The following is a 24786-nucleotide window of genomic DNA, read 5'->3' as shown; positions in this document are numbered from 1 at the left end:
AATCTTTAATAGGTGTTGGTGAGATTATGTAGTCATCCATTTCCCTGTGAAGAGTTGGCGAGGAAAGATGATTTGAGTTTGTTATTTTCTGCGATAACATCATGGTGTGCACCACATAATATAATGTGGCGGAAGTCGGCCGCTGAAGTGCTAATGACTCTCTCTAGGCATGGCTTAACACAGTCTGTGGTACAATATATTCATAGTAAGTATTTATCTATAAATTATTATAGTAGGTAGACCATATTTATATAAAATATAGTATTATTATTATATTTTTATTATCATAATAATTCAATAAATAGTGATATTTTCTTTATTTATTTTTTAGATAAAGGATGTGTCGGACTCTGCATAGAAAATATGCAAAAAATACCAGAGTTGACACCCTTGGAGGTAATTGATTGAAATATTGTTTGTTGTTATTCTGATATAGATTTAAATGTATAATTTTTATGGATACATTTTAATGGATTAAGTAAATAATATGTACCTACTTGCCATTGCAGGTGGTAGAAATGTTTGTAGCAGTTTTCTGCTTCTTAAAGGATTCCAGTGATGTTAGTCAATTATTACTAGACGATTTTCGTTCCTGTCAAGGATATTTATTTCTCTCCGAGTTCCTTTTGAAGTAAGTATTTCTGTGAATGTATATTTAATTAAATCTAAATTAGTTGTGCATGTATTATATAATTATGTTGTTTTATTTTCTTTTCTTTTTTTACTTTTATGTATTTTTTTTTTTATTTATCACAGACATGAAACCCAAGAAGTGCCCGATTATTTGACAGACGGGTAAGCACTTTTTATTGTATTTAGACATTAATCTTAAACATGTTTCATTACGCCGAGGAAAGTGTTTAACCCAATTAATAGTTAAATAATGATAATGTGCCAAGGTCGCACAATCACTGTTTTGTTGTTACCACTGTATATTTATTTTATTTTGTTTACAAGCACATTGAACAATGATAATTTAGTGCATGCTGCTTAGTATAATATTAGATAGATAGATAATGTATTTGTATTACTCTCAGCATTATTAATTTTATTAGTATTTTTAAGTCTTAACAATTATAGGGAGCCGAATCTCAGTCTTAATAAGAATAATATTCCCAATCATTCTAGACTGGATATACACACAATTCTTAAAAAAAAATATAAACTATTAATTCTAATACACAGAAAAAATATTAAGAGGAATAATCAAAATAGTCTATTAAGGCATTTTGTATATTAATTCCAACTATGTTCCTTAGGAAAGTTTGTTTTATGAATTACTGTAACTGTCTGTCGGTTTAATATATTTATTACTACTCATCCCATAAACAATGTTTACGTAATATTATGGTTAAATAATGCTGATGTAGGTTGGAAGAGGAGCGCGTGAGTGGTACTGAGGCGCGCGCGGCGCTGCGTAACTTGGTGTTGATGGTGTCGTCGCTGTGCGCGTGTGGATTCTCCGAGCTGCGACCCACGCGCGTGCCCACCGAACTGTTCCAGTTGCAGGGCTTCGTGCTGCCGCAGCCCACCACGCCCGGTCAGGCAGTCAGAAACGTGCAGGCTTTTCAGGTCACCTACCTTATCTATATATCTTGATGTATAAAAATTTCGTGTTCAGAACACTATGACACGAAGTTTACTCTAGTTTTCGAAATCGCTTAACGGAATTTATTGAAACTTAATAATTATATATTGTTCGCTTCAACTTAAGTGATAGTTTTTATTCCGATAAGAAAAAATTTACTTGTTAAATGGTAGTAGAGTGTAAAACGACGTTTATCGAGTCACTTAGTTGTTTAATACATATATGTTTACATAACATGCTGATGGATTATATTATATACATAATATTTACATAAAGTTAACTAACTATAACTTTAATGTTAGCAATCTTATATAATGAGGAAAAACAACGTCATTAAGATGAATTAAAATTAAAGTATTGAATCAATTATAATACCTAAAGGGATTTGATTGGAAAACGCAAAAATAAACTGTGCTCTATATTAACATAGAGTTGTTAAACAAAACATGAATTATCATTCTCAATAATTTTTATTACAGGTTTTACAGTCCGTATTTATAAAATCCAATTCGCCGGCCCTATGTTGCACAATATTGGATGCTATATCAAGTGTCTACCATGCAGATAATGCCAACTATTTCATACTTGAAAACCAGAACACGCTTAGTCAATTTTCAGAAGGTATTCACACTAAGAACGCGGAAATTCAAGAGAAATTCTTTGAACTTTTGGAGTTCATTGTATTTCAACTAAATTTTGTGCCATGCAAAGAGTTAATATCTCTGTCCCTTCTATTGAAAGCTAATAGATCGAGGAGTTGTAGCATATTATGTATGAAGACACTATTAAATATTTTAAAGTAAGTATAATTTGCGTTAATTGAAATATTTTTAGTGTTGAAAATTGTCTATAATTGATTTATTAATTTAATTCACAGACACAATGCTATATTCAAAGAAGTGTACAGAGAAGTTGGAATGCTTGAAGTATTTGTCACTTGTCTATCACGTTATGCAGTATTTTTGAAAGATAAACAAATATTAGAGGAAGAAAAAAATAAAACAGAATCGAGTGAAAGCAAACCAAATGAGTCGCCTAAAGCACCGGAAAGAAAAAAGAGATTATCTGCTAAACAGGATTCGTTGATAAAAGACCCTAGTATCGAAATTGAAGAAGAAGAATTAGGTTCATTGGTGATGGAGTGTTTAACAGCACTTCTGAATGGCAATTCAAATAATTGCAATGTATTTCGGGATTGTGGAGGTGCAAAATGCGTTCATGGGATGCTTGTGCATGAATCTTGCAGGAGTAAAGCATTAGGTATGTCAATCGATGTACGATGGTAGTTATGTTTATATTTAAACCAATATTAAAATAATTTAAAAATAAATATCATGTTTTTGCATACGTTTTCATACTTTTACATCATATACTAAAGTTAGAAGTTAAATATTCTTGTACGACAATTGTACGTAAAACTGTAATATATTAATTACGTGTTTTTGTCAACTAGGTGTGATTCGAGAGCTAATAGTGAGCGGATCGGGCGAGGAGGATATGGCGGCGCTACTATGCGGCATGCATGCGGCGCCCAATGATGCACTGCGGCTCAAACTGCACGTGCTTAAGGCGCTATTAGCATGTCTCAGGGACTCGCACCGTACTAGGACCATATTTCGAAAGGTTAAATTAGCTATATTTATATATTTAAGATCATATTTTCTGAAACAGTCTATTCAGAAGATTTAGCATGAGTTAAAAATAATACGACATGGTTTTGACGCATGCTGAATCTTATTATTGTGAACAATAACAAGTTTTTACTAATTATAAACATCAATATTTGGGTAATAAATTTTCCGATTGAGGTAATACTACATGCAGGCGTGCATTATCACTCATCACTAATGTAGACCAATTAACAACACGAATATACCTCTAATTAATTTTAACGCATGTTAAACGTTTTCAGGACACAACTGCAGTTACAACTGTAACTATATATGTATTGATATAAATTAAAAAGTATAACTTAATTTCAAATTCCTAACATATAAATTAGTATTTTAATATAATATTAGCTTTTTGCCTACTATTTTGTAAGCGTGGATTTATTTGGAGAAATAGGAAAAATAATAAAATAGACCACGATAAACGTACATCAGTTTTTAAGTGACACTTTCAGCAACACAACAGTGAAAACTGTATCCAATTTAGTGCAATAGTTTTTGCGTGATGTCGTAATAAACATTTAGAGGACAAAATGTCTAAAAATGATTGTTTTCGTTTAATATTGCTCTTATTAAGGACCCTTATTTCAATTTTTCTATAATATCCCTCATGTACAAACATAATCTAATTATAATTTTATTAATGGTTAACATTTTTTTAATATATCCTGTACTATAAACAAATTAAAACTTAATAACTATCGTTACGAAATAGTAAGAGACATTCGTCATCCACAGCTTATTAAGGGTATAAAAAATAATTATAAATATGCAAATAGAAATTGGTTATAGATAAAACTGGTTATTAAATAATTATATTTTATTAAATCAGGTCAGTGGCTTCGTATATGTAACAAGTGTTCTAGTCTCACTGGAAGGCAAATTGAAAGGAGATGAAATGATGGACCGCGATATGTTACAACTTATTCATATTGTATTTTATACAATCAGTACTGCAATGAGATTCGAGCCAGCCAATGCGAAATTTTTTCATCATGAGGTTTGTTTGTTTCAATTAAATATTATATTAATAATTTATTGAGACATTAAAAATATTCACTACTGTATTGTAATTATTTATTTATGTTGACTAATTTTGAACTCAGTATCTAAGGCCTTCTAATTGAATTCGTAATTAGTTTGCATCCCCGAATTAGAAACGTAAATAAACGAAAGCCAATATAAATAATTATAATATCCACCACCAAAATAATGGTAACAGATACGATTCATTCGCCTCATTTGTGATTACAGGCGTTTAAATATATTTTCATTTAAATATCTTCCTAAAATAATTAATAAATAAGCCTGTAAATGAAAATATAAGTATGCTAACATTAAAATCACTATCGTATCATGATAGTAAGGACCATTTGTTCCTTCTTACTAACCCAATAACCATAAGGAAACTTATTTGATTTTATACGGACAATAAACTTTTAAGATATGTATAGATAAATGATTGTGGCTTATGAATTTAATTCTATATTATTTTTTAACTCATTTTACAGATTTGTATGACAACTTTATGTGATACTATTCGGCTACTGGGATGTTTTACGCAAGATACAGAGTTACAGAATGACATTGAAGTGGGAGATATTGAACTATATGAAGTGTTTCATGAGATATTCACTGGAAATATATTAGAAATGACGTAAGATTTAAATTCATGTTGAATATTGTTGTTAATTCAATTCAAAGCAGGGAAGGATATTTGCAGTCTATTAGAAATAATATTTCTTCTTTTTTTATTACAAAAAGAAAAAAAGTTTAACAATTTCTTCATGTCCTACACATGTATTTCTTGTTATGACAACAAGCTACCTATCGTGAGTCCACTGCGAGCCCCATAAAAAGAAAATTATTCATTTGAATATTAATAAAATATTGTCGTTAATATACATAATTTATAGCAGTTCTTGTTGCCTAAAGTTTTTTTCAAACATTCATTTATAGTATTTTTATCTATTATCTATTTGTTACAAATAAAAGTACAAATATTTTTTTTTCTTTAAAAAATATTTAATTTATTTATTTTTTCAGTTTTCCAGAGAAAGTTCCAGTAGTGTTTGTTCATGCATGCATCGTATTACGATTACTGTACGATGTAGCGCTTGATTCATTTGACAAGCCTACCTTTTGTGGATCTTTGAATGTTAAATCGCCTAGTTTAACAAGGCAGAGTTCTGCTATTAATGAGGTAAATATTATTAAGCTATTGTAAGCTACAATGATTCATTTTACAAGTTGGAATGGTAAGCAAGCTAAAGGTCCATCTGATGGAAAGTGGCAATGGTAAACGTCGCCTAAAGACATGTTTTGTACCACGGACATCACAAAATATAAGTTAAATCTATATTATTCTTTATGCATTCTCATTCTAGAGAACTAACAAATCAATCTATCCACTAGTGGTATAAAAAGAAAAATATATTACCATCTATATTTTAAATAATCTATTATTTCAGTCAAAACCGGCGGGTCGTACTGCACCGTTGAACCTCACATCAGGGAGTGGGTCATCAGGAGAGGCGTGGGTGGTCCATTCTGGAGTCGTCATAGTACTCGCAAAATTGTTACCCGCCCTACCGCGTCCTCCTGAACACCAGGCGTACGCATGGGCTATAAGAGATTACCTCGCTCATGTACTGAAGAGTCTTGTACGGAGGTATTTATATACAGTAGATATTACCTTTCACACAGATTCCTAATCTTGTTTTTATGTTTAATTTCAAGATAACATAATAATAATTTTAAATACTTAAATATTTTTAAAAATTTTCGTAATATCTCGTTTTTATGATTAATTGTGAGTGAATTTGCATAAAGAGATATCACTTGTTGTGAGGAAAAATATTAATTAGCGTAGTTGTTTAAAACTATCTAGAAGGAGTCTCCTTCCGTGCCCTATTTGTGAAGAATGTTTGAAGCTTTGATTTCTTGTTCTTATATCTTGAAACGTCAATCATCGTGGAACGGAGCAATTTATATGTGATCTGTATGAAAGAATCATTCAGATTCATGTTATAATGTGTGCTAGCCCTTCTTTTGTCATGGGTGTCGTAAGAGATGATTAACACGATGAGCCCGGCGCCGAATTTGCTGTCCTTTCCGTTCAGCCGGCAGCCGGCGAGAGATACAATGTTGTATGCTACCGCCAAGACATTACTTTAGTACTAATGAAATAAGGAATTCTTTGTCGTGCTATTTTGGACGTTTTGGACGAAAGACAGCTACAAATATTACCAAAAAAGTTGTTACATATTGTAATATGTGTAAAGATAAACCGCATTTTTGTTTAGAATGTTTCAATAAATTTCATTAAAATTATATTTGATCACATTTCATTGAGACTAATTTTATTTTTAACTTTAATACTTTCGGTCCCACAAACCGACGCCAGCCAAACGAAAATTCTAGTGTCGGTCCCCAGGAACCGACGTTGGCCACACGGAAAATTCTAGTGCCGGTCCCCAGGAATCGACGCTGGCCACACGGAAAATTCTAGTGCCGGTCCCTAGGGACCGACGCTGGCCACATGGAAAGTTCGCTGTCGGTCCCTAGGGACCGGCGCCGGCCACACGGAAAGTTAAGGGAACTTAATAGCCTAATAATGGTGTGTGTGTGTGTGTGTGTGTGTTGCAGCGAGCGCAACCAGCAGGTGATGTGCGGCGCGGGGCTGGCGGGCGTGGTGCTGCGCGTGTGCGGCGCGGCGCTGCGCGGCGAGCGGCACGCGCTGCACGCGCCCGCCATGTACATGCTGGAGCGGCTCGCCGCGCACGCGCTGCGCCCCGCCGACCTCAGGTACTGCCACTACGGCAACCACGCGCACTACCTGACTATTTGCTAATCATTATTTAACATTTATCAACATTTATGAATATTTTAATGATAATATAGTAATACACTTTTTAATTGGATTACCAGGAGCCACACAATTTTTAATACAGATTATTACAATTATGTTACAATTATATTACAATAAACAGATTAATATAACAATACACACAAAAATCCAATTTACTTTTTTATATGTATTAGCCAGCATGTGAATCATAGTACAATGGTTCAAGGACTGGCAGTCTGAACGGTATTTGTTAAAAAGAAAACGATTTCAGTTGTAAAAAAAAGTAGTTATTTTGATTTAAAAACTACACTACCGAATCGAATTTATTAAAATTTCCATGGGACTAATTTGTAAGTTCCTGAAGTTATAAGGTTTTCATTGAAAATATGAATTTTGATGCAAAAATATATTTGAAAAATTCCAGAGCAAAATGTGAAGTACACTTATATACAATGTTTTCTATTATTAACGTATTAGTTTGGTAACTTTTTAATAATCAGTCAGAAACTGAAAAATGTTAAATTGTTTTTGAAACTTGGCTGATTGCAACAATTGCAACGTTGTCACATTTCGTTAATTAAAACTTATGCACGCTTCTAATTCGTATCTTTTGAACTTAAAATATTTATTTTAGGGAATTTCTACGCATGGGAAATCCATTGAACTGTGTCGCACCTGAACCTGGTCAAGTTTGGAAACCAGGAGGGCCAGTCCCTCTCACTAGAATCAAAACTTTGGTGTCCATGACTACACCGCGTGATTACAGGTTAGTACAATTTATTATATATATATATATATATATATATATATATATATATATATATATATATATATATATATAATTTTTTGTAATATTGGTACATTGAAAACTTTGTATTGTGATCTGATTATTTAATATGAAATTAATCATGTATTTGAATTAACAGATCTCAAAATTCGTGCACACTTCCACCATTTGTGGAGTTTGACATGTCAGCGGAGGGCTTTGGGTGCCTATACTTACCTAGTATTGCGCCACAGTCCGCTAATTTGAACGCACTTGGTACACAAGATAATTCTACTCTAGGAGGAATTGGATCAGGTGAATGAAATATATGTATTTTTTTTTAACATTTAATTCCGTCTTTTTTATATTTTACAAATAATTCAGGTTTATAATTTTATTACAAGTTTATTGTAGAGGTTTTTTTAAGTATTACAACTAAATTAAATAACCTATTTTCGTTTCCGAGTTCGTGTGTTATTTCAGTCAATTTGGTCAAGAATTTGTGGAATGCACATCTTTCCATATATTTTGTCACCTTATTTTGCATGAAATAATACTGTATTCTGTGATATCATTGGAGAATTTTAGGACTTTAAATTAATCATTTCAACTAATTATATTTAAATATGCCTTTCATTATTATTTTTTTATTTATATGAAAATGGGGTCGACATAAAATTATATAAAAAGAAAATTTTGTGTGATAAGGCGATCGAGTGTTCCCGCCCCAGACCGGACTGACGTACTCAACGTGGATATGTGTGGAGAAATATTCGGAGCCGCGCAGCGATCCGCACTGTGTACGACTGTTGACGCTCGTCAGGAACATCAACAATAGCCGCGACGAGCACCTGGTCTGTCTCGCGCTAGTGCTCTCTGCAAGGGACAAGGCTATCATTGTGTCTACGCAGGAGACACTCGTGCCGCATAGTGAGTACGACATTCCCTAACCACCACATAAATCGTTGTTTAATTAATGGATGCAAGTGGAATGGTAACTCGTGCACTGTTGGTTGACGCTGGAGCAGTTCCAGTGAGGGATGATAGGTGAGGAAGAAGACAATTGACCCGTTAATTATCCTATAGTAATAAATTCACCAGAAATTAAGAGTGAAGATCGACTTGATATTACTGATAGAATACCCTATATTTTTACTAGAATAAAATATTCTTATTCTTGAAGCCAGGTAAGGTTGACCAACCTTACCTGACTTCAAGAATAACTTAATTCCTGGTGAATTCATCATAATGGGCTTCATTATGATGAATTCACCAGGAATGAATTATGACTGTTTCCAAGAGAGATCGCATGGCGGTCGACGTGATTGGGTATGTTATGAATGGGACATTAATCCTCTTTAATACCAATGTCCCTGCCCTCCACATAACCGTTGATCACGTGCTACAGACGTGGGCGAATGGGAGCCGGAGGGATCGGGCGAGTGTGGTGCGCGCGTGTGGTGCCCCGACCTGCAGCACGAGGGCCAGTGGCACCACCTCGCGCTCGTCCTCAACCGCGCCGTGCTCAAGAACTCCTCCTTCTCGCTCTACCTCGACGGTTGGTAACATTAGCATTCACTCGTTGCTTTCTAATTTAACAGATATACATGAATTAGGCAATTTAGGCATATTTCATTGTAAATAGATAAATAAGACTGTGTCCTTTCGGAATTGATATTTGTCGTCAAGAATTAACCATAAATAAAAGTTGCTATTTATATAGTAGCCGATGTGATTGTATTACTCTATACGATATGGCTATTTTTGCCTCTCTCAAGTTAACCTAGCCTTCTCTCAGCGATTAGAATATGTTCACTCGGAAAAAAAACGTATAAAAGTAATCCATATAAATATTTTACCAGAGGGAGACTTTGTACAAAAGTCGTTTGCTTGGGTACCTCTGTCCCATTCGTGTTTCAACCGTGAAGCAGTTGTGCTTGCATGGCTGTGTTTCGGTTTGAAGGGTGAGATATGGCGTGAATTTACAGGGTACAGGGTACATAACACCTGACTCCTCGGGAATGGCGACGCATGGGGGTATCATGGGCGAAAGAGTATACTCTGTTATGTCCATGGTACTGCTCATGTCTATAGGCGACGGTTACCACTTTCCATCAGGTGGGCCGTCAGCTTGTTTGCCATTCTAAGTTGTATAAAAAAAATGGTGATTATAGGCTTAGATGATGGTGTTTTTGTATGAGCGTGCGTGGTGTTTTGTATGATACAGACACGCCCCGCTCGCTCTATTCGTTTTGTGTCTGCACACGCATAAATGTTTTCGTAACGTAGCCGTATTTTTAAATAGATAATTGTGGAGGGATTACAAGAGCGGTGGGCAGTGTTCATACTGTACAATGTGTGTATGTACCGTGTCGCAGGTCAGCATATGCACTCGGGCAAGCTGCACTACGTGAGCGCGAACCCGGGCGGCGGCGCGGCCACGCTGTCGGGCGCGTCGAGCGTGTACTGCGTGCTGGGCACGCCGCCGCAGTGGCGCCGCTACTCGCGCCTCGTCTGGCGCCAGGGGCCCGCGCTGCTTCTCGAGGACGTTAGTATACCACCTTTTATTATTTCAATAGCTCTGCTGGTGTAGTACTTTGCCAATCTCGCACTACTGATGATTCTGGTTACAATCCGAGTACAGTACATATATTTGTATACATGAGTGTAATAGTGATAATACATGAATCTATCTACAAAAATAAGTATGCCCATCAGTTATCTAGTACTTATTGTACAATTGAGCCTCCCATATTAAATTAAAATCTGAATCCTCCATCTTAGTATTTAGTTTTCGAATTTTTTATTTCGATTTATACCTAATATATTGAGTGGTAGATTTTTAGGTATAACTAAGGCAAATTCGTATCAATATTACTTATATTATTTACCTTAATGTTATTATTATTTACGTTAATATGCACAAAGACATTGGCTAATTAACTTAGATTTCACACTGTATAATGAATAATTTTTCCAGGTGTTGCCAGCACAAACAGTGTCAATAATATACCAGCTCGGACCACACTATGTGGGCACGTTACAAGCTCCAGTGCCTCCTGGACCTAATCAAGAGCCTTTAGCTCCTCTGGTTGCCGAAGAAAAAGTTGTATTCGGCATCAATGCCCGCGCTATGTCACAATTAACTCTTGCCAAAATCCGCAAAGTTTACAGCAAAAATGATAACAAAGCTATAGCAAAGCAACTGGGCATGTCCTCGCACGAGAATGCAACGCCAATAAGGATATTGCACAACTCTGCAGGACATCTGATGGGTCCGGCGAGATGTTTGGGCGGGACCGTAGTGGGTTATTTAGGTGTGAGAGTGTTCTGTTCCAAGCCTGCTGCAATCATGGTAAGTTATATAAATACATATATTTATGTTGTTTACAATATCAAGACTATATCTTTATTACGGTATATAAAAGAACTACTATCTGAAACATATTAAATGTATGTATTATTGTGTTTTAATATTCAATGATGCTATTTAAACCTCAGTTCTAACATAAATTCAGTATTGACTATGATTAAAATCTGGGTGAACTCTTCTCAAACTATTTATCTCTCCATCCATAGGTAGTGATCTGATTTAACGATAAAACCGCCCATTTTGTCTCTCCTTTGTTATATATTTTATAATTAGTAGCATTAAGATGGTATTGAGAGGTGAAGAAAGAGTAATATTATTTCACTTTCATTAATGTCTGATTGATATTTTTTTCTCAGATTGACACAGTTGGCGGTTGTTCAGTATTATTAGGTTTAATTGCAATGGCTCAAGATGTTGAGTGTTTATACGCGGGAGTGAAAGCTCTAGTGTGCGTTGTTCGCTCGAATAAGTCCGCTCAAGCTGAGATGGACCGCCGGAAAGGTTATCAAACTCTCGCAATGCTGCTTAAAAGGAAAAAGCAGTTGCTCAATTCGCATATATTGCATCTCATCTTTGGGCTGGTTGGCACTGTTGACAGTCAAAAGGAAACTTCGTCTATACCTAATTTGACTGCTTTTCAGGTAACATTAATGTTAACTACTCTCCAAGATTTAATATTTTTATGTTTAATTGATGTTTTATAATTATTTATATTGGTTACAGGACTTAATATGTGAATTAGATGTATGGCTAGGTGCACCAGGCGGATTAATAAAATCTCTATTAGAACATTTACTCGAGCTCGCAACAGAGACTGCGCATCGAACGCACAATCTTCGCACAATGAGGGACTTACAGCTAGTTTCCAAACTTCTTTATATTATTAACGACGTGAAAGTCGTCAGCACAAAGAATGTTCTAATTCAATTATTAGCAGCATTACTAGGGGGACAACCGCGACCAAACGATTTATTATGCCTTGGCCAATTCATGGCTTATACTCTGCCTCTTCCATCACAAACCGAAAAAGGTATCAATCCAAAAGAGAGTGATGATGAAAAAGAGAGTGAAGGTGAACAGATAATCTTGCGTAATAAGTGTTTTAATGTTTTACACGGTTTATTGTTTACCGCCCGTAACTTGGTAAATACGATAGTTTGTGAAGAAATATCACGGGTGCTAGGTATGGACTGGCTGCTCAGTTTTATGCAAGAAAATGTTCATCCGACTACAGTACTATGGGCTTTGAGAATACTTGTTATTTTGTGCTCGGGTCAGGGACAACAATCAGCTATACTGCAAAGGTAAATTTTATTATGTTTTATCATTATTATTAATATTATTTTAACATATTTTAACATTACCATTAATAGGCGGGCGCTCTTTAGAGCGTGCTGAGTATAAAATTGAAAAAAAAGCAAGTCATACAAAACTACTACCAGTGTATACATGAATAAGTATATCATTAACAAGGAAGGCGACTTGATCGCGAAAATGTATCATAGTCGCCTTGTGTGAAGTTGATGAAGTTTATAATTTATTGTATATTATTTCTGTAATATATTTATATTAGATCAGTATTGTAACGAGTATATTTATTTACCTACAAAACTAAAAAAATAATACAATCAGATTTCGCGAGGGTGTCGGCAACGGCGGATGGTTGCGGCACACGGAGGTGTCATCGTCACCGCAGCAGGCCGGTGTGATGCTCACTGCCACGCCGCACTCCAATTCGCACTTGCATACAGCGCTCTTGCACACCTCCGGTTTTGCTTTGCTCTCCTGGTAAGAGATCTACAAAATAATGTATCTATTTATTTAGTTACGAATCGGTTGTGGTATATGAAATGGTGTCTTCCTGATTAATTTTAGTTACTTTTCTTGTAGTTACGATAACTTATCATACTTAAAACTGGTGAATCAATTTGTAATGACAATTGACAAAGAAAAAATCCTAATTTATTGAAGATTTATAAGTACTTCAATGTTCAGTAAATTAGGTTTACTAGGTTTACCATATTGATGTACATAGGCCTCCCACATGCCAACCGTGGCAACTACTGGCAAAGTCAGTAGTTGCCATGTTTGGCAGGCGGGTTGACAACCGCAGTGACATTTTAAGAGGGATGCTGCTCTTACGACCCATACAGGAAAGGAAGGGGTAATCCATTCTATACTGAGACCACATGGCAGTAGGTTCTCTAACTATAATTTACTGTTATAGGATACTGCACAGTTTTATCATCACAACTTAATACTTTAGATATCATAGACGCGATGGCGTAAGGTCGTGACTATCCCGTGAATTTAAAAGTTCATTCACTCAATATATTTCGCTTATCACAATAATATTATAATAATAATTGTGTGTGATACAGTAAAGGATAACATGTAAATAATGTTACTACGTCTTGCTCTGCTATATCCGAAGCTAGGTAACGTGTTGGGGTTGTTTGTTGACGGCAGGCTGGTACTGGCGCACATACAAATCCCGGAGCTGTACTACTTGCTGTTCGGGTTGACGCTGGGCCAGCCGATGCGGCACGTGCGCTGCGAGCGCGGCGTGTCGGTGGAGCGCGTGTGGGCGGCGGCGTGGGGCGCGGCGGCCCCCGCGCGGCAGTCGTCGGCCGCGCTGGCGGCGCGCATCTCGCTGTGCCCGGAGGCCGTGGGCGTGCTGCTGGCCGCCGTGCGCGCGCTCGTGCACACCGACCCGCCCGCGCTGCCCCACTGGCTCGCAGACCATCCCGTCGCTATTGTGCAGGTTCGCTTTTTTTTTCTATACAACTTAGAATGGCAAACAAGCTGACGGCCCACCTGATGGAAAGTGGTAACCGTCGCCTATAGACATGAGCAGTACCATGGACATAACAGAGTATACTGTTTCGCCCATGATACCCCCCATGCGTTGCCATTCCTGAGGACTCAGGTGTTATTCCTCTGTACCCTGTAAATTTACGCCATATTCCACCCTTCAAACTGAAACACAGCCATGCAAACACAACTGCTTCACGGTTGAAACAATAATGGGAATGAGGGACCCAAGCAATCAACTTTTGTACAAAGTCTCCCTCTGGTGATTTGTAGTATGCGATATATAACTGGTAACAGATTTCGTTAATTATCAAAACAGCCCTTTTACTACGGCTTCGCCTGCGCAAATCGTTGTTACCTATCTATAGTGTATAGTGTAAGTACTCTTGGGGAAAATTTTCTAGATCCTCTGATTTTGGCTGTATTGTCTGTTAATCGGTTAATAAACTAAGTCGATCAAGTGTCACCATAATTCAAATGAGTTTAAAAAAGATCTCAGTGATATAGTCAAAGTCAGTACGTTTTTATTATGCAACTTAGCATAACTGACGGAAAGTGGTAAAACACCTGATAGAAAGTGGTAAAAATCGCCTATACACATGAACAGCCTCACGGAGTATGTAATGCTCATGAATCCCTTCATGCCTTGCTATTCCTGAGGACTATGGTGATATGCCTCTATACCTTGCAATTTCACTGCTATATCCCACTCTTCATACTGAAACATCAATGCAAGCAAGTATGATTTACGATAGAAACATTAATGGGGCAGTTATCAAAGCGGACAATTTTTCTAGTCTCCTAGTAGTAACCTTTCTGCTAGTCCATAAAAAATTCGAGCAACGAAATAATGAATTTGAGTTTCTTCCCATTCCCAAATGCACACCATTATTATTTTTGTAATATTAAAAATACTCGCTTTGTTCACGTACAGAATCAAATTGATAATATTAACCCTGTTTTGGTTGATTTTCAGGTGTTATTTTCACTATACAACACATTACCTGACTTTGTCACCATCATGATGACTGCCGAAGTGCTGACTGCATTGGCTTCCATACTGTTTCCGCCAAACACCCCTGATGATATACACATGCGTAAGTAAAACTCATTAGATGCGCGACAATTTGAATATGCTTGCATTTAATAAACTTATGTTAAGTAAATTAATTAATAATCTTTTAGTCTTTTAAAACATATTGTAACTAAACATGTGCGGATTTTATATATAGTGATAATTTAGTACCTGGTTCAATGTGTGGGTATCGACAGTTAAGCGTGTACGTAGCTAACTACAAGTACACGATCGGGAGCGTCGATATCTGTTCTCTTGAATCGAATAACCAGTTTCTTTAGATAAGTGGTAAAGTTCTAGAAGTTAAACTATCCATACAGCAGCGATAACATATGCATCGATATATTCGTATGCCACTTGCTTATTAAATAAAATGAAAATAATCAATAGTTTATGAGAATGAGTTTCTCAAAACATTTATGTCGAAAATATTATTGTAGCCATTTGCGAAAGTGGCGAGAGTTCAGGCGCATCGACTCCCGGCTCTGAGAAAGAGATAGTTATAATGGGCAACTCTGCTGCGCTGACCCAGCACCCTGTCCGGCAAGGCGTCATGGATTTCTTGAAAGTAATCGTTCTCGATTCTCTATCACTCAATGTATCCGGGAAAGCTGCGCCTGTAAGTATTACATGTTTTTATATATTGTGGCCAATTTATTAATCTCTTTAACATTAAAATTGAATAAATAACATTAATTTAATAAATTAAATACAAAATTAACATAAATTTTGTGTTACTCAATTGATAGCACGCATCCATTATAAATAAATGAATCATTATATTACATCAAATATTCAAAGCAAAATGTTATTAAATATTGCCGTAAATATTACGAATTATAATGTCACACACACACACATGTATACACTGTTATACAAACAACATGCGCTACACTTATTTTTAGTGCATCTAATTTATTGTTGTAACATATAATATAAAGCATAAAAGGCATGAATATTTATATTTTTCATTTAATGCCCTAGAGAGAGTGTGCAATTAAACAACTATACAAAGAGACTAACATTGAAAGTCGGCTTGACCGTTGGTTCTAGAGCGCAGCACCATCTACTGACTCAGTGCCACCGTCAATGTTTTGTACGCCATGTAGCCCCTGCTCCACGCCAAGATCATTCTTTTATAGCGTAAATATGGCGATTTATTTTTCTTTTTATTTGCGCACACACTGCACTATAAAATTAAGCCTTTGATTGGTAACTGATTTATAACATGATTTACGATTTTATTTATATATTTTAAATTGAATATGTATTCATTGTGCATTATGTAAAGGGATATTATAATTGTAATCACAAAGCTGTCTAGCAAAAATTTATTATCAATCATTGGCTTGGTTTTATGCTTCATTTCCCACTTGATTCTAATATTTTTTTTCTTTTATTTTAGTTTCGTTGTTTATTATTTTCTTTAAGAAAATCAATCGTCGCCTTATACCTGCCTTGCTTTATCCAGAATATACACAATAATCTAGGTACATTAAACTACTTTAAACATAAGTATAACAGGAGTCATTATGGTACCATTAAAATCATCATATTGCATTCATAAAGCAAACATCCCACTTTATGCTATATTTATCCTACTTTTTTTCATATTCATCATTTTGTAAACATGATAAATCATTGTTTTTCCTAGAATTGTAGAGTTTGACATTATACCGAAAAGATGAAAGAGTTCTATTGTATTTATAAGTGATATAATTAGATATGTACTGTTACATATTGTCTGTATAATTATATGTGACTCGTACATTATTATTTTTTTACTAAAAGATTCTACGCAACGTATTGATGTAGTATTATTATTAGAATTCATTCTCAAATACTTAATGTTCAGTTCATTCGCATCAGTATAAATGGTAGCTTACTGATTGATATGTTTTAAAGATATAAATTCGAACTAATTATTTAAATTGCAAAATCAACAGACATAAAAAATTAAACCAAATAGTTTCAATTTCAAATTTTATACTGGTGTTTATCAATAGCCGGACATGCAATTTATATTATTGAATTCATTAGTGATTCCATCTAAACCATTAATTCTTAGATCATCAATCATCACAATATTCAACAATATGTGAATCAAGATCATTGTCATCTATTAAGATCAATATATACAATGTCACTTCATTAATTTTATTTTATTAAGTTTATTTTATTTATACAGTTTTATACATTGGGCTGTTACAGGTAATCGATCTTGTACTCGATGCTTCGCCAGCAAATTCTACAAGTCAACAACAGATTGAATACCAGACTGAAGTACTTACTACTTTAATGGAAAACTTATTGAATACGGAACTGTTTGGTTCCGAGTCTAATATATCGAATGTGTGTTATTTGGCTGCGAGATTGGTCGATAAACTTTGGCAAGGGCAGCTGTCACGAGATCCGCATGAGGTAGATATTAAAAATAAAATAAAAAAAAAAACTTAATTATTTAAATTCTAATATATTAAAAAATGTTTACAATAAAATATGTTTCAGGTGTTTGATTTTATTGTAAAATTAGTAACTCAAGCAAAAAAGAAGTCCTCGGTGATATCTCTAGAAGGATTACATCACTGTCTAAATAGGACAATATTGTTTTTACTGTCTCGGTCAACAGATTCTATAGCGGATCAGATGTCGGTACTTGAAGCGTTACACAAGCTAACCACCAATAGGTTTGTTGTTATCTATAAAAAATATATAACACTCAAAACACCTACATTTCCCCGAGCATATTGAAATCAAATCATGATTCCAATAGAGATTATGGTGTGAACATATTTATTTTATTTTTAAAAATATACAACCTCACTATATTATTATTAATATAAACACAAGCAAATAAATAAAATATATTAATTTATTAAAGGCACGTACTATCTGAAAACCTAAATTACCTAAATATACTTCACACCTAATATTACATTTTACAAGATGAATCAGCTATGTTATTTTATTAGTTTTTGGATGATTTTCAGTGATGGATTAACGGGGGGGAGGAGGCAAAAGCGGCCCGCCCTGGGCCTCTGGTCCCGGGGAGGCATCCAGTTTCTTCGTCATTTTCTATATTCTATGTATATTTATTAAAGTCTAATTTAAATTTCACTTGCATTTGCAAGATTTGAACTAAATAAACATAAACATATACATAAATGTGAACTGAATAAAAAACTTATAAAAATCAAGTTCTTAAATTGGAGGTCTCATTCAGCTTTGCCGTCTGGGCCTCTTATGGCCTTTGATGTTCCCCACCACTGATGATCTTTAAAGTATTATGCACGTTCTTAGGTTCTGATATTCAATAATAGTATTAGCAAAACAAAAAGAAATTGTACTTGTTAAAAATTTACAATTGCATCGTTTCCAGGTTACTTATTTTCGGTGCGGGCAATCATGAGCTGGAGTTTATTGGCTGTTTAACGTACTGCTTGATCCAATTGAGCGCGAACATGAAGATTGCATTAGATTCACACATGCGCACCACGTGGCATGTCAACCCCAGCGGAGACCTCGAATCTAGGGATGATAAACTCACCACACATCAAGGTACGATATCTGAGTATTTTATATATTCAAAGTTACTATTATTATTTAAATTAATTACTATGTTATTAGACATATATGACATTTGTGTTGAAGTTATTAATAAATAATAAAATATATTAAGAAATAAAAAAACTATTTAAAAATTACACTTCAAATTAAGCTGTACTATTAAAAAATATTATCAATATCCAATAAAAATTTAACCTTACTTCTCTATTTAAAGTACAATTTCTTCTAGGCATAATAAACACAAAGCTAATTGTAATTTTAAACATACCATAGTCCATCAACTCTGCCCGTGCTGTTCGTAGAGAGCCTGTGAGTTGTGCGTACGGCAAAGTATACCATTCACGTGGGCGTGGACCGTATAACGGGGAACTGTCTGTACCATATCTCGTATGCTTGTCACGCACGCACTAGTTTCGTAACGCGAGTCCTCGCTTGTCCCGGCGACAGGTCGCAACCTGATGGGCGGCGCGGCGCGGCGCGTGTGGGAGGAGCTGTACGCGTGCAAGAAGCCGGCCATCGAGGAGGTGTTCAAAGTGACGCTCGCGGCCGCCGCGCAGCACGCGCGCGCGCCCGACCTGGCCGCCGTGCGCGACCAGCTGCACGACCACGCGCACAGGCTCTGGCTTAACTACATCGAGGCCGAGCGGAAGGTACGTTTTTACCATATGCAATCGGAATAGGTGACCCCGCATGCACTCACGGCATACGCTGATGCGCCACCAATGAGGGATGGTAGTTAAGACTCTTAGATTATATAGATTTAGTATTTCCATATGTTTCGTTTTTTAATAATTGAAAATGGTCGCCGTTTTATTTGATACTTCAACATTATTTGTAAACAATACACATTATTATTTTTATTATAATAGAACATTTGTTTCTAATTTAAATTCAGAAATTGTCCTGATCTGGAAAATTTTAATTATTTGCCACACATGTGTCGGAAAAAACCGGGGCGGATCGCTAGTAACTAATAATGTTGTGCGCGGTGGTACTCAAAGTAGATTTGTCTCTGTCTTATGGTCCGCATATCGCGTCCAATTGGTTGTCTCTACAATAATATGTATTTAACGTCACAATAAAATAAAAGTGCAGAACGTGTGCTGTATTAAGACACTTTTAATTTTCTCTCCGCAATAAACATATATCTATGTAGTGTATAAAGATCTTTAACAATTCCTTCTTTTTATACAGGCGGTTTATCGAGTACCCTGGGAACTGCACAATCAGATACAATCTAAAATACAAAAGGTGACCGGGGGACTGACGCGCTTAGCGTCGAGAACGAAGGTGAAGAAAGAGGAATCGGCAAAGCAACGTCAGCACCCGCCACGGGATCACGCCCTCGCATACATGCAGGATCACGTGCAGTTGGTTAGGTAAATAAACTGCGATATTTTTTCAAATAACTTCATATAGACTGTGGCGTTCACGATAATACAAAGATATATTCATCAATAATCAAATTTACGAGAGTCAACATTTATATTATTATAGAATATAACATGTCGTCCATTGCATACTAAGTGTCAGTCGTAAATTACTTTAAAAGTGATTTTGTACTGTCTGTGTTCGGTATATTGCTGTATTGATTTTAAAAATAAGTAGTGAATGACAGTTACAATTTACATGGAATAAAGACGACGTGGTATCACTGGAGCTAACTGGAAGCAGAGTTTAAAATCATGATTATTGGCGCGCCTGGAGAGAGGCTAATGGTCAGCAGTGGCTTGATAATGACTTCAGAATCAATGCAATACTGTTTTTATTTTATTTTTTTGATACTCATGAGATATATTGTACTAATAACATGGCATGATGTAGTATGATTTTACCCTTACTATACAAGTATTATATAGAATAGCAAAATGGCTACATTCGAGTGTATGGAGACTTTTTGAAATTTCCATATACATTCACGATATTGTACCGGAAAAAAGCGTCTCCATACAATATCTATTCTATACTTATAATAAATCTGTAGAGAGGTCAATTTTTACATGACATATATTTCCAATATAACTATCAGTGGTGTTTAGTGATCGATACTGATGCCAAAAATGCAATCAGTAAAATTTTTGTCTGTCTGTCTGTATGTTCGTTATAGAAACAAAAACTACTAGACGGATTTTAACGAAACTTGGTACAATTATTCTTCATACTCCTGGGCAGGTTATAGTATACTTTTCATCACGCTACGATCAATAGGAGCAGAGCAGTGAAGGGAAATGTTAAAAACGTCCACCCGAGCGACGTCGGGACGGGCCGCTAGTATATTTATAATCTTATTAAAATTGTAATATTTTATCGTAAACAACAAAAATGCCTACTGATAAGTACGAAAAGCGCAGCGGTGCAGTGAAGTGAAGAAGTTGAGTGAGCAGAGCGAGGCTCGGTCCGCAGGCAGGCGTGGTCGGGCGCGCTGCAGGCGGCGGGCGTGACGGCGGCGCACACGACGCGCTACGTGCAGGCGGAGTGGGCGGGCGCGTGGCGCGAGCTGACCCGCGAGAGGGCGCTGTGGGGCCCGCCGCGCGCCGCGCGCCTGCACAAGTGGCTGCTCGACTGCACCGAGGGGCCCTGCCGCATGCGCAAGATGCTGCGCCGCAACCACATGTTCTACTTGCACTACCCCTACCGCCCGCACCTCGACAACCCCGACAATGTTAGTCTAGTACTCTAGTCCCACCGCCGCTCACATGCGGTACACACTTACATTATATACATAGGAGTGTCTCCATACACGAACGGCTCAACTTTTTCATACAATTTTGTGTGATAAATATTTATATTTTTTTTTTCACCGCATAATAAAATTTCTGTTTAGTCAAAGGTTGACTGGGAGAGAATGCTATATAGTGTTAAGTCCGCCTTTTGTACCAGACATTGTTTTTGTAATGTGGTCAATAAAAAATAAATAAAATAAAAAATAAATTCCTTTATAACTTCTATATTTATTTTGTCTTATAAATTCTGTATCTTTTTAATGCGTAAACATTAATTTTATTTATAAAATAATACGTCAAGATGCATTTTATGCGTAAACATAGAGAATATTGATAAAAAAAAACGAATCAGTTAATTTGAAAATTAGCTGACAAAAAGTTGATCTGTTTTTAATGCTTGATGCTTTATCTATATAATCCAAGATTACCTATTACGTTCTATCTATACTACAGAGCCTGAACGACAAAGAAAAATGTCAAAATATATATTATAATCAAATTCATTAAAAGGTTCAGTTAAAAATTCAACTTTTTCATAAGTTAGACCACTGGTATATCCCTATGTTATTTTTATTCCTGTTTTCTAAAGCAACATTAATTTTTGTAATCACTTTGTAATCAATAATTATATATTTTTATTTTTCAGAAACAACTCAAGTACAAAGTGGCACAGAGTTTGGACAGTAAAGAATATTATAAGGTATATCAACAGTGGCGAACGTCCAGTAACAATTTGGGGGAGACAGACTTCATAGATCCTGCTGACTTGCAAACATATGAAGAGGAAGTCGCTAAGTTAGTATTGCTTTATATAACCATATCTAATGTTACCTTCATTTATTAAACTCCTTCAAACGAACTACACGTAGCGCGTATAGTTATATATGTAGTATTTGTAAGACAATATCTTATTTATATAAATAAAAATAAAAATACGCAAGAATAGCAATGCCTAACAAACTATTTTTGTTTTAAATATTCATAGAAATTCAAGTAAGATCTTTTAAAAAGAGAAATTAGAAAAAAAAAACATACGAGGTTTGTCCGGAAAGTACGTATAAAAGTTTTTTAAAAATTTTATTTTACAATTATTCAGGTAAATCAATTTTATCCCCTTCAAAGTACTCCCCCTGTGACATAATGCACTTGTGCCAACGCCGTTTCCACTGTGAGAAGGCTCCTTGAAAGTCCTCTGGTTGTAGGTTTCTCAGCTGCCCCGTCGTAGCTTTTTTATCTCATTTATGTCCCCCAAATGCCGCCCCCGAAGTACCAATTTGGTTTTTGGGAACAAGAAGAAGTCACACGGGGCCAAATCCGGCGAATAGGGGGTGTTCGGTCACCGTAATGGAATTTTTACTCAAAAACTCACGGACAACAAGAGAGGTGTGGGCAGGGGCATTGTCGTGGTGAAGAATCCAACGCCCCTCTCGCGCCAATTCTGGACGAACTCGTGCCACACGAGCTTTGAGGCGTCTGAGCACATCGACGTAGAATTTTCCATCAACTGTCTGGCCTGGAGGGACGAATTCTTGATGGACAATCCCCCGAACATCGAAAAAAACAATCAACATTGTCTTGACATTTGAGCGGGATTTTCTTGATTTTTTTGTTCGTGGTTCCCCGGATGTCTTATCGAATTAGATCGGCAAAAATTTCACGGCCATTCTTGCCGAGTTTCGAGAGAAACTTGATTACGACGCGCTGCTCTTCAACGGAAGCGGGCTCCATGCCGACGGGGTTTCGTTAAGAGGTAACTTCACAGATGGCGTGACAAGCCAGTTCGCACCGCACGGCGGTCAGACCAGAACTGAAGCATTGTTAGGGACATAAGGAAGGGGTCCTGCGCTTACCTGGCCTCCCCACTCCTCTTTCTCGCATTCCAGAACACTTTTATACGAACTTTCCGGACAGACCTCGTACAAAGACCATTTTCCTTTTTCCCATACAAACTGTTAGCTTTTGACAAAACTACGTGTATCGTGTCAACAATTAGTTAGATTTTTTTTTTATTTTGTTTCAGTAATAGAGACACATCTTTGGATGTGGTCAACGAGGGCGGTTCACCATCAGACCTGGTGAGCAGCGGCGTGGTGAGCCGTGGTGCGAACCAAACCTCTGGCGAAGGTATATTCAAAATATACCGTTAGCTTTATTATATAATTATTTTTAACTATTTTAAAGTAAAGGAGACTTAGTTTAATTTATAACATATATATGCTATATATATAAAAAAATCAACACTTGTAATTGTATATACGTAAATGCATAAATTTTAAGAAATATAAATCTTTAAAGATAAAAATTTACTATATATTTTAATTGCTAAGTAATTCGCTTCACTGAAAACGCACATAATTTCCGAATGTTGTGTATATTTTTGTATCTTTTCATCACAATCTTTATAAACAGTTATGACGTTTAACTGCTATGTACCATGGACTTTATTCTTTAATGCATATTTTTTTAGCAAATGAAGATGGACCTGACAATGAAGACGAGGATGAGCAACAACAACCTCCTCCAGACAATCAAACTCTACTGAGGTTACTTGAACATCATGAAAAGGTAATTTGAACGTAATCTTTCCTGATATTATTAACAAAAATTAATATATTTTACTTAAATAAGTTAGTTATTTTGTACTCGCGAAGAGGTGTTGCTAATTTTGATAAATTATTCTTTTATCCAAGTTTAAGTTGTTTATGCTATATTTATGTTAAACATTATTTCAGATTTCTCATATGTTCCGCTGTGCGAGAATACAAGGCCTAGACACTACAGAAGGTTTATTATTATTTGGCCGCGAACATTGTTACATCATTGATGGTTTTACTTTACTCAAAAATAGAGAGATTAGGGATTTGGACAGTTGCCCAGACGACTATGAACCAATACTTCCTAGTCAAGGTATCCAGAGAAGTAATCAGCGGCAATGCTCAAAATTTTTATACGAAGATATAAGGTGAGTTACATCTCATAAAATAAACACTTTTATTCACGCATGGAGTTAGCTAAGCCGTTGCATGTTGACCGATTGAGATCTTTTGTGCTTTCCCCTTCTTTATACTACCATTTTATAGATCTTATGGGTTACCATTGTGATATCTCGCGATTTAAGATGTCTCTAGTCCCCTTGCTCTGGATAATCCGTTCCCAGTAGACTCATACACATACTTGCCAATGAATCACAATTGCACATCCGTTGTTTCATGGATTCCAATTCCTCACTACACAATTTGCACAATGTGTCCAAGGATAGAACCCTTCTTATATAGTATATCCCTTATTAGCATATATTCAATTAAAACGCCCATTATGTGTCTTGCTTGTTATCTGCTACCACTGTAGTTGAGTTTATCC

The 24786-nt window shown here is 35.9% G+C and overlaps 1 protein-coding gene across 5 annotated transcripts in view; it reads left to right on the top strand.

Moving 5' to 3' along the window:
• The window catches only part of LOC113512547 (WD repeat and FYVE domain-containing protein 3), a 50319-nt gene that overhangs the window by 4578 nt on the left and 20955 nt on the right, over positions 1–24786 (top strand). For 2 of the 5 annotated variants that reach the window (XM_052900193.1, XM_052900192.1), the window contains exons 4-39: positions 13–205; positions 332–396; positions 510–631; positions 757–795; positions 1371–1572; positions 2068–2387; positions 2466–2848; positions 3042–3211; positions 4091–4258; positions 4770–4915; positions 5305–5461; positions 5730–5929; positions 6907–7065; positions 7743–7874; positions 8035–8189; positions 8583–8804; positions 9283–9432; positions 10253–10422; positions 10855–11229; positions 11604–11888; positions 11971–12551; positions 12880–13035; positions 13717–14011; positions 15038–15158; positions 15577–15755; positions 16190–16279; positions 17348–17557; positions 17645–17823; positions 18516–18694; positions 19151–19353; positions 19898–20082; positions 21107–21365; positions 22073–22221; positions 23447–23550; positions 23894–23991; positions 24159–24388. In XM_052900193.1, the coding sequence (XP_052756153.1) occupies positions 13–205; positions 332–396; positions 510–631; positions 757–795; positions 1371–1572; positions 2068–2387; positions 2466–2848; positions 3042–3211; positions 4091–4258; positions 4770–4915; positions 5305–5461; positions 5730–5929; positions 6907–7065; positions 7743–7874; positions 8035–8189; positions 8583–8804; positions 9283–9432; positions 10253–10422; positions 10855–11229; positions 11604–11888; positions 11971–12551; positions 12880–13035; positions 13717–14011; positions 15038–15158; positions 15577–15755; positions 16190–16279; positions 17348–17557; positions 17645–17823; positions 18516–18694; positions 19151–19353; positions 19898–20082; positions 21107–21365; positions 22073–22221; positions 23447–23550; positions 23894–23991; positions 24159–24388 (7031 nt within the window). The remainder of the gene's footprint in view (positions 1–12; positions 206–331; positions 397–509; positions 632–756; positions 796–1370; positions 1573–2067; positions 2388–2465; positions 2849–3041; positions 3212–4090; positions 4259–4769; positions 4916–5304; positions 5462–5729; positions 5930–6906; positions 7066–7742; positions 7875–8034; positions 8190–8582; positions 8805–9282; positions 9433–10252; positions 10423–10854; positions 11230–11603; positions 11889–11970; positions 12552–12879; positions 13036–13716; positions 14012–15037; positions 15159–15576; positions 15756–16189; positions 16280–17347; positions 17558–17644; positions 17824–18515; positions 18695–19150; positions 19354–19897; positions 20083–21106; positions 21366–22072; positions 22222–23446; positions 23551–23893; positions 23992–24158; positions 24389–24786) is intronic. The other 3 variants (XM_052900194.1, XM_052900195.1, XM_052900196.1) reach the window with 3 other exon arrangements.

The sequence above is a fragment of the Galleria mellonella genome, unplaced genomic scaffold (genome assembly GCF_026898425.1).
Source record: "Galleria mellonella isolate WM207_F2 unplaced genomic scaffold, CSIRO_AGI_GalMel_v1 utg64, whole genome shotgun sequence".
Lineage (NCBI taxonomy): Eukaryota > Metazoa > Arthropoda > Insecta > Lepidoptera > Pyralidae > Galleria > Galleria mellonella.
The sequence above is the reverse complement of the archived record's forward strand: the minus strand, read 5'-3'. Positions and strand labels throughout refer to the sequence as shown.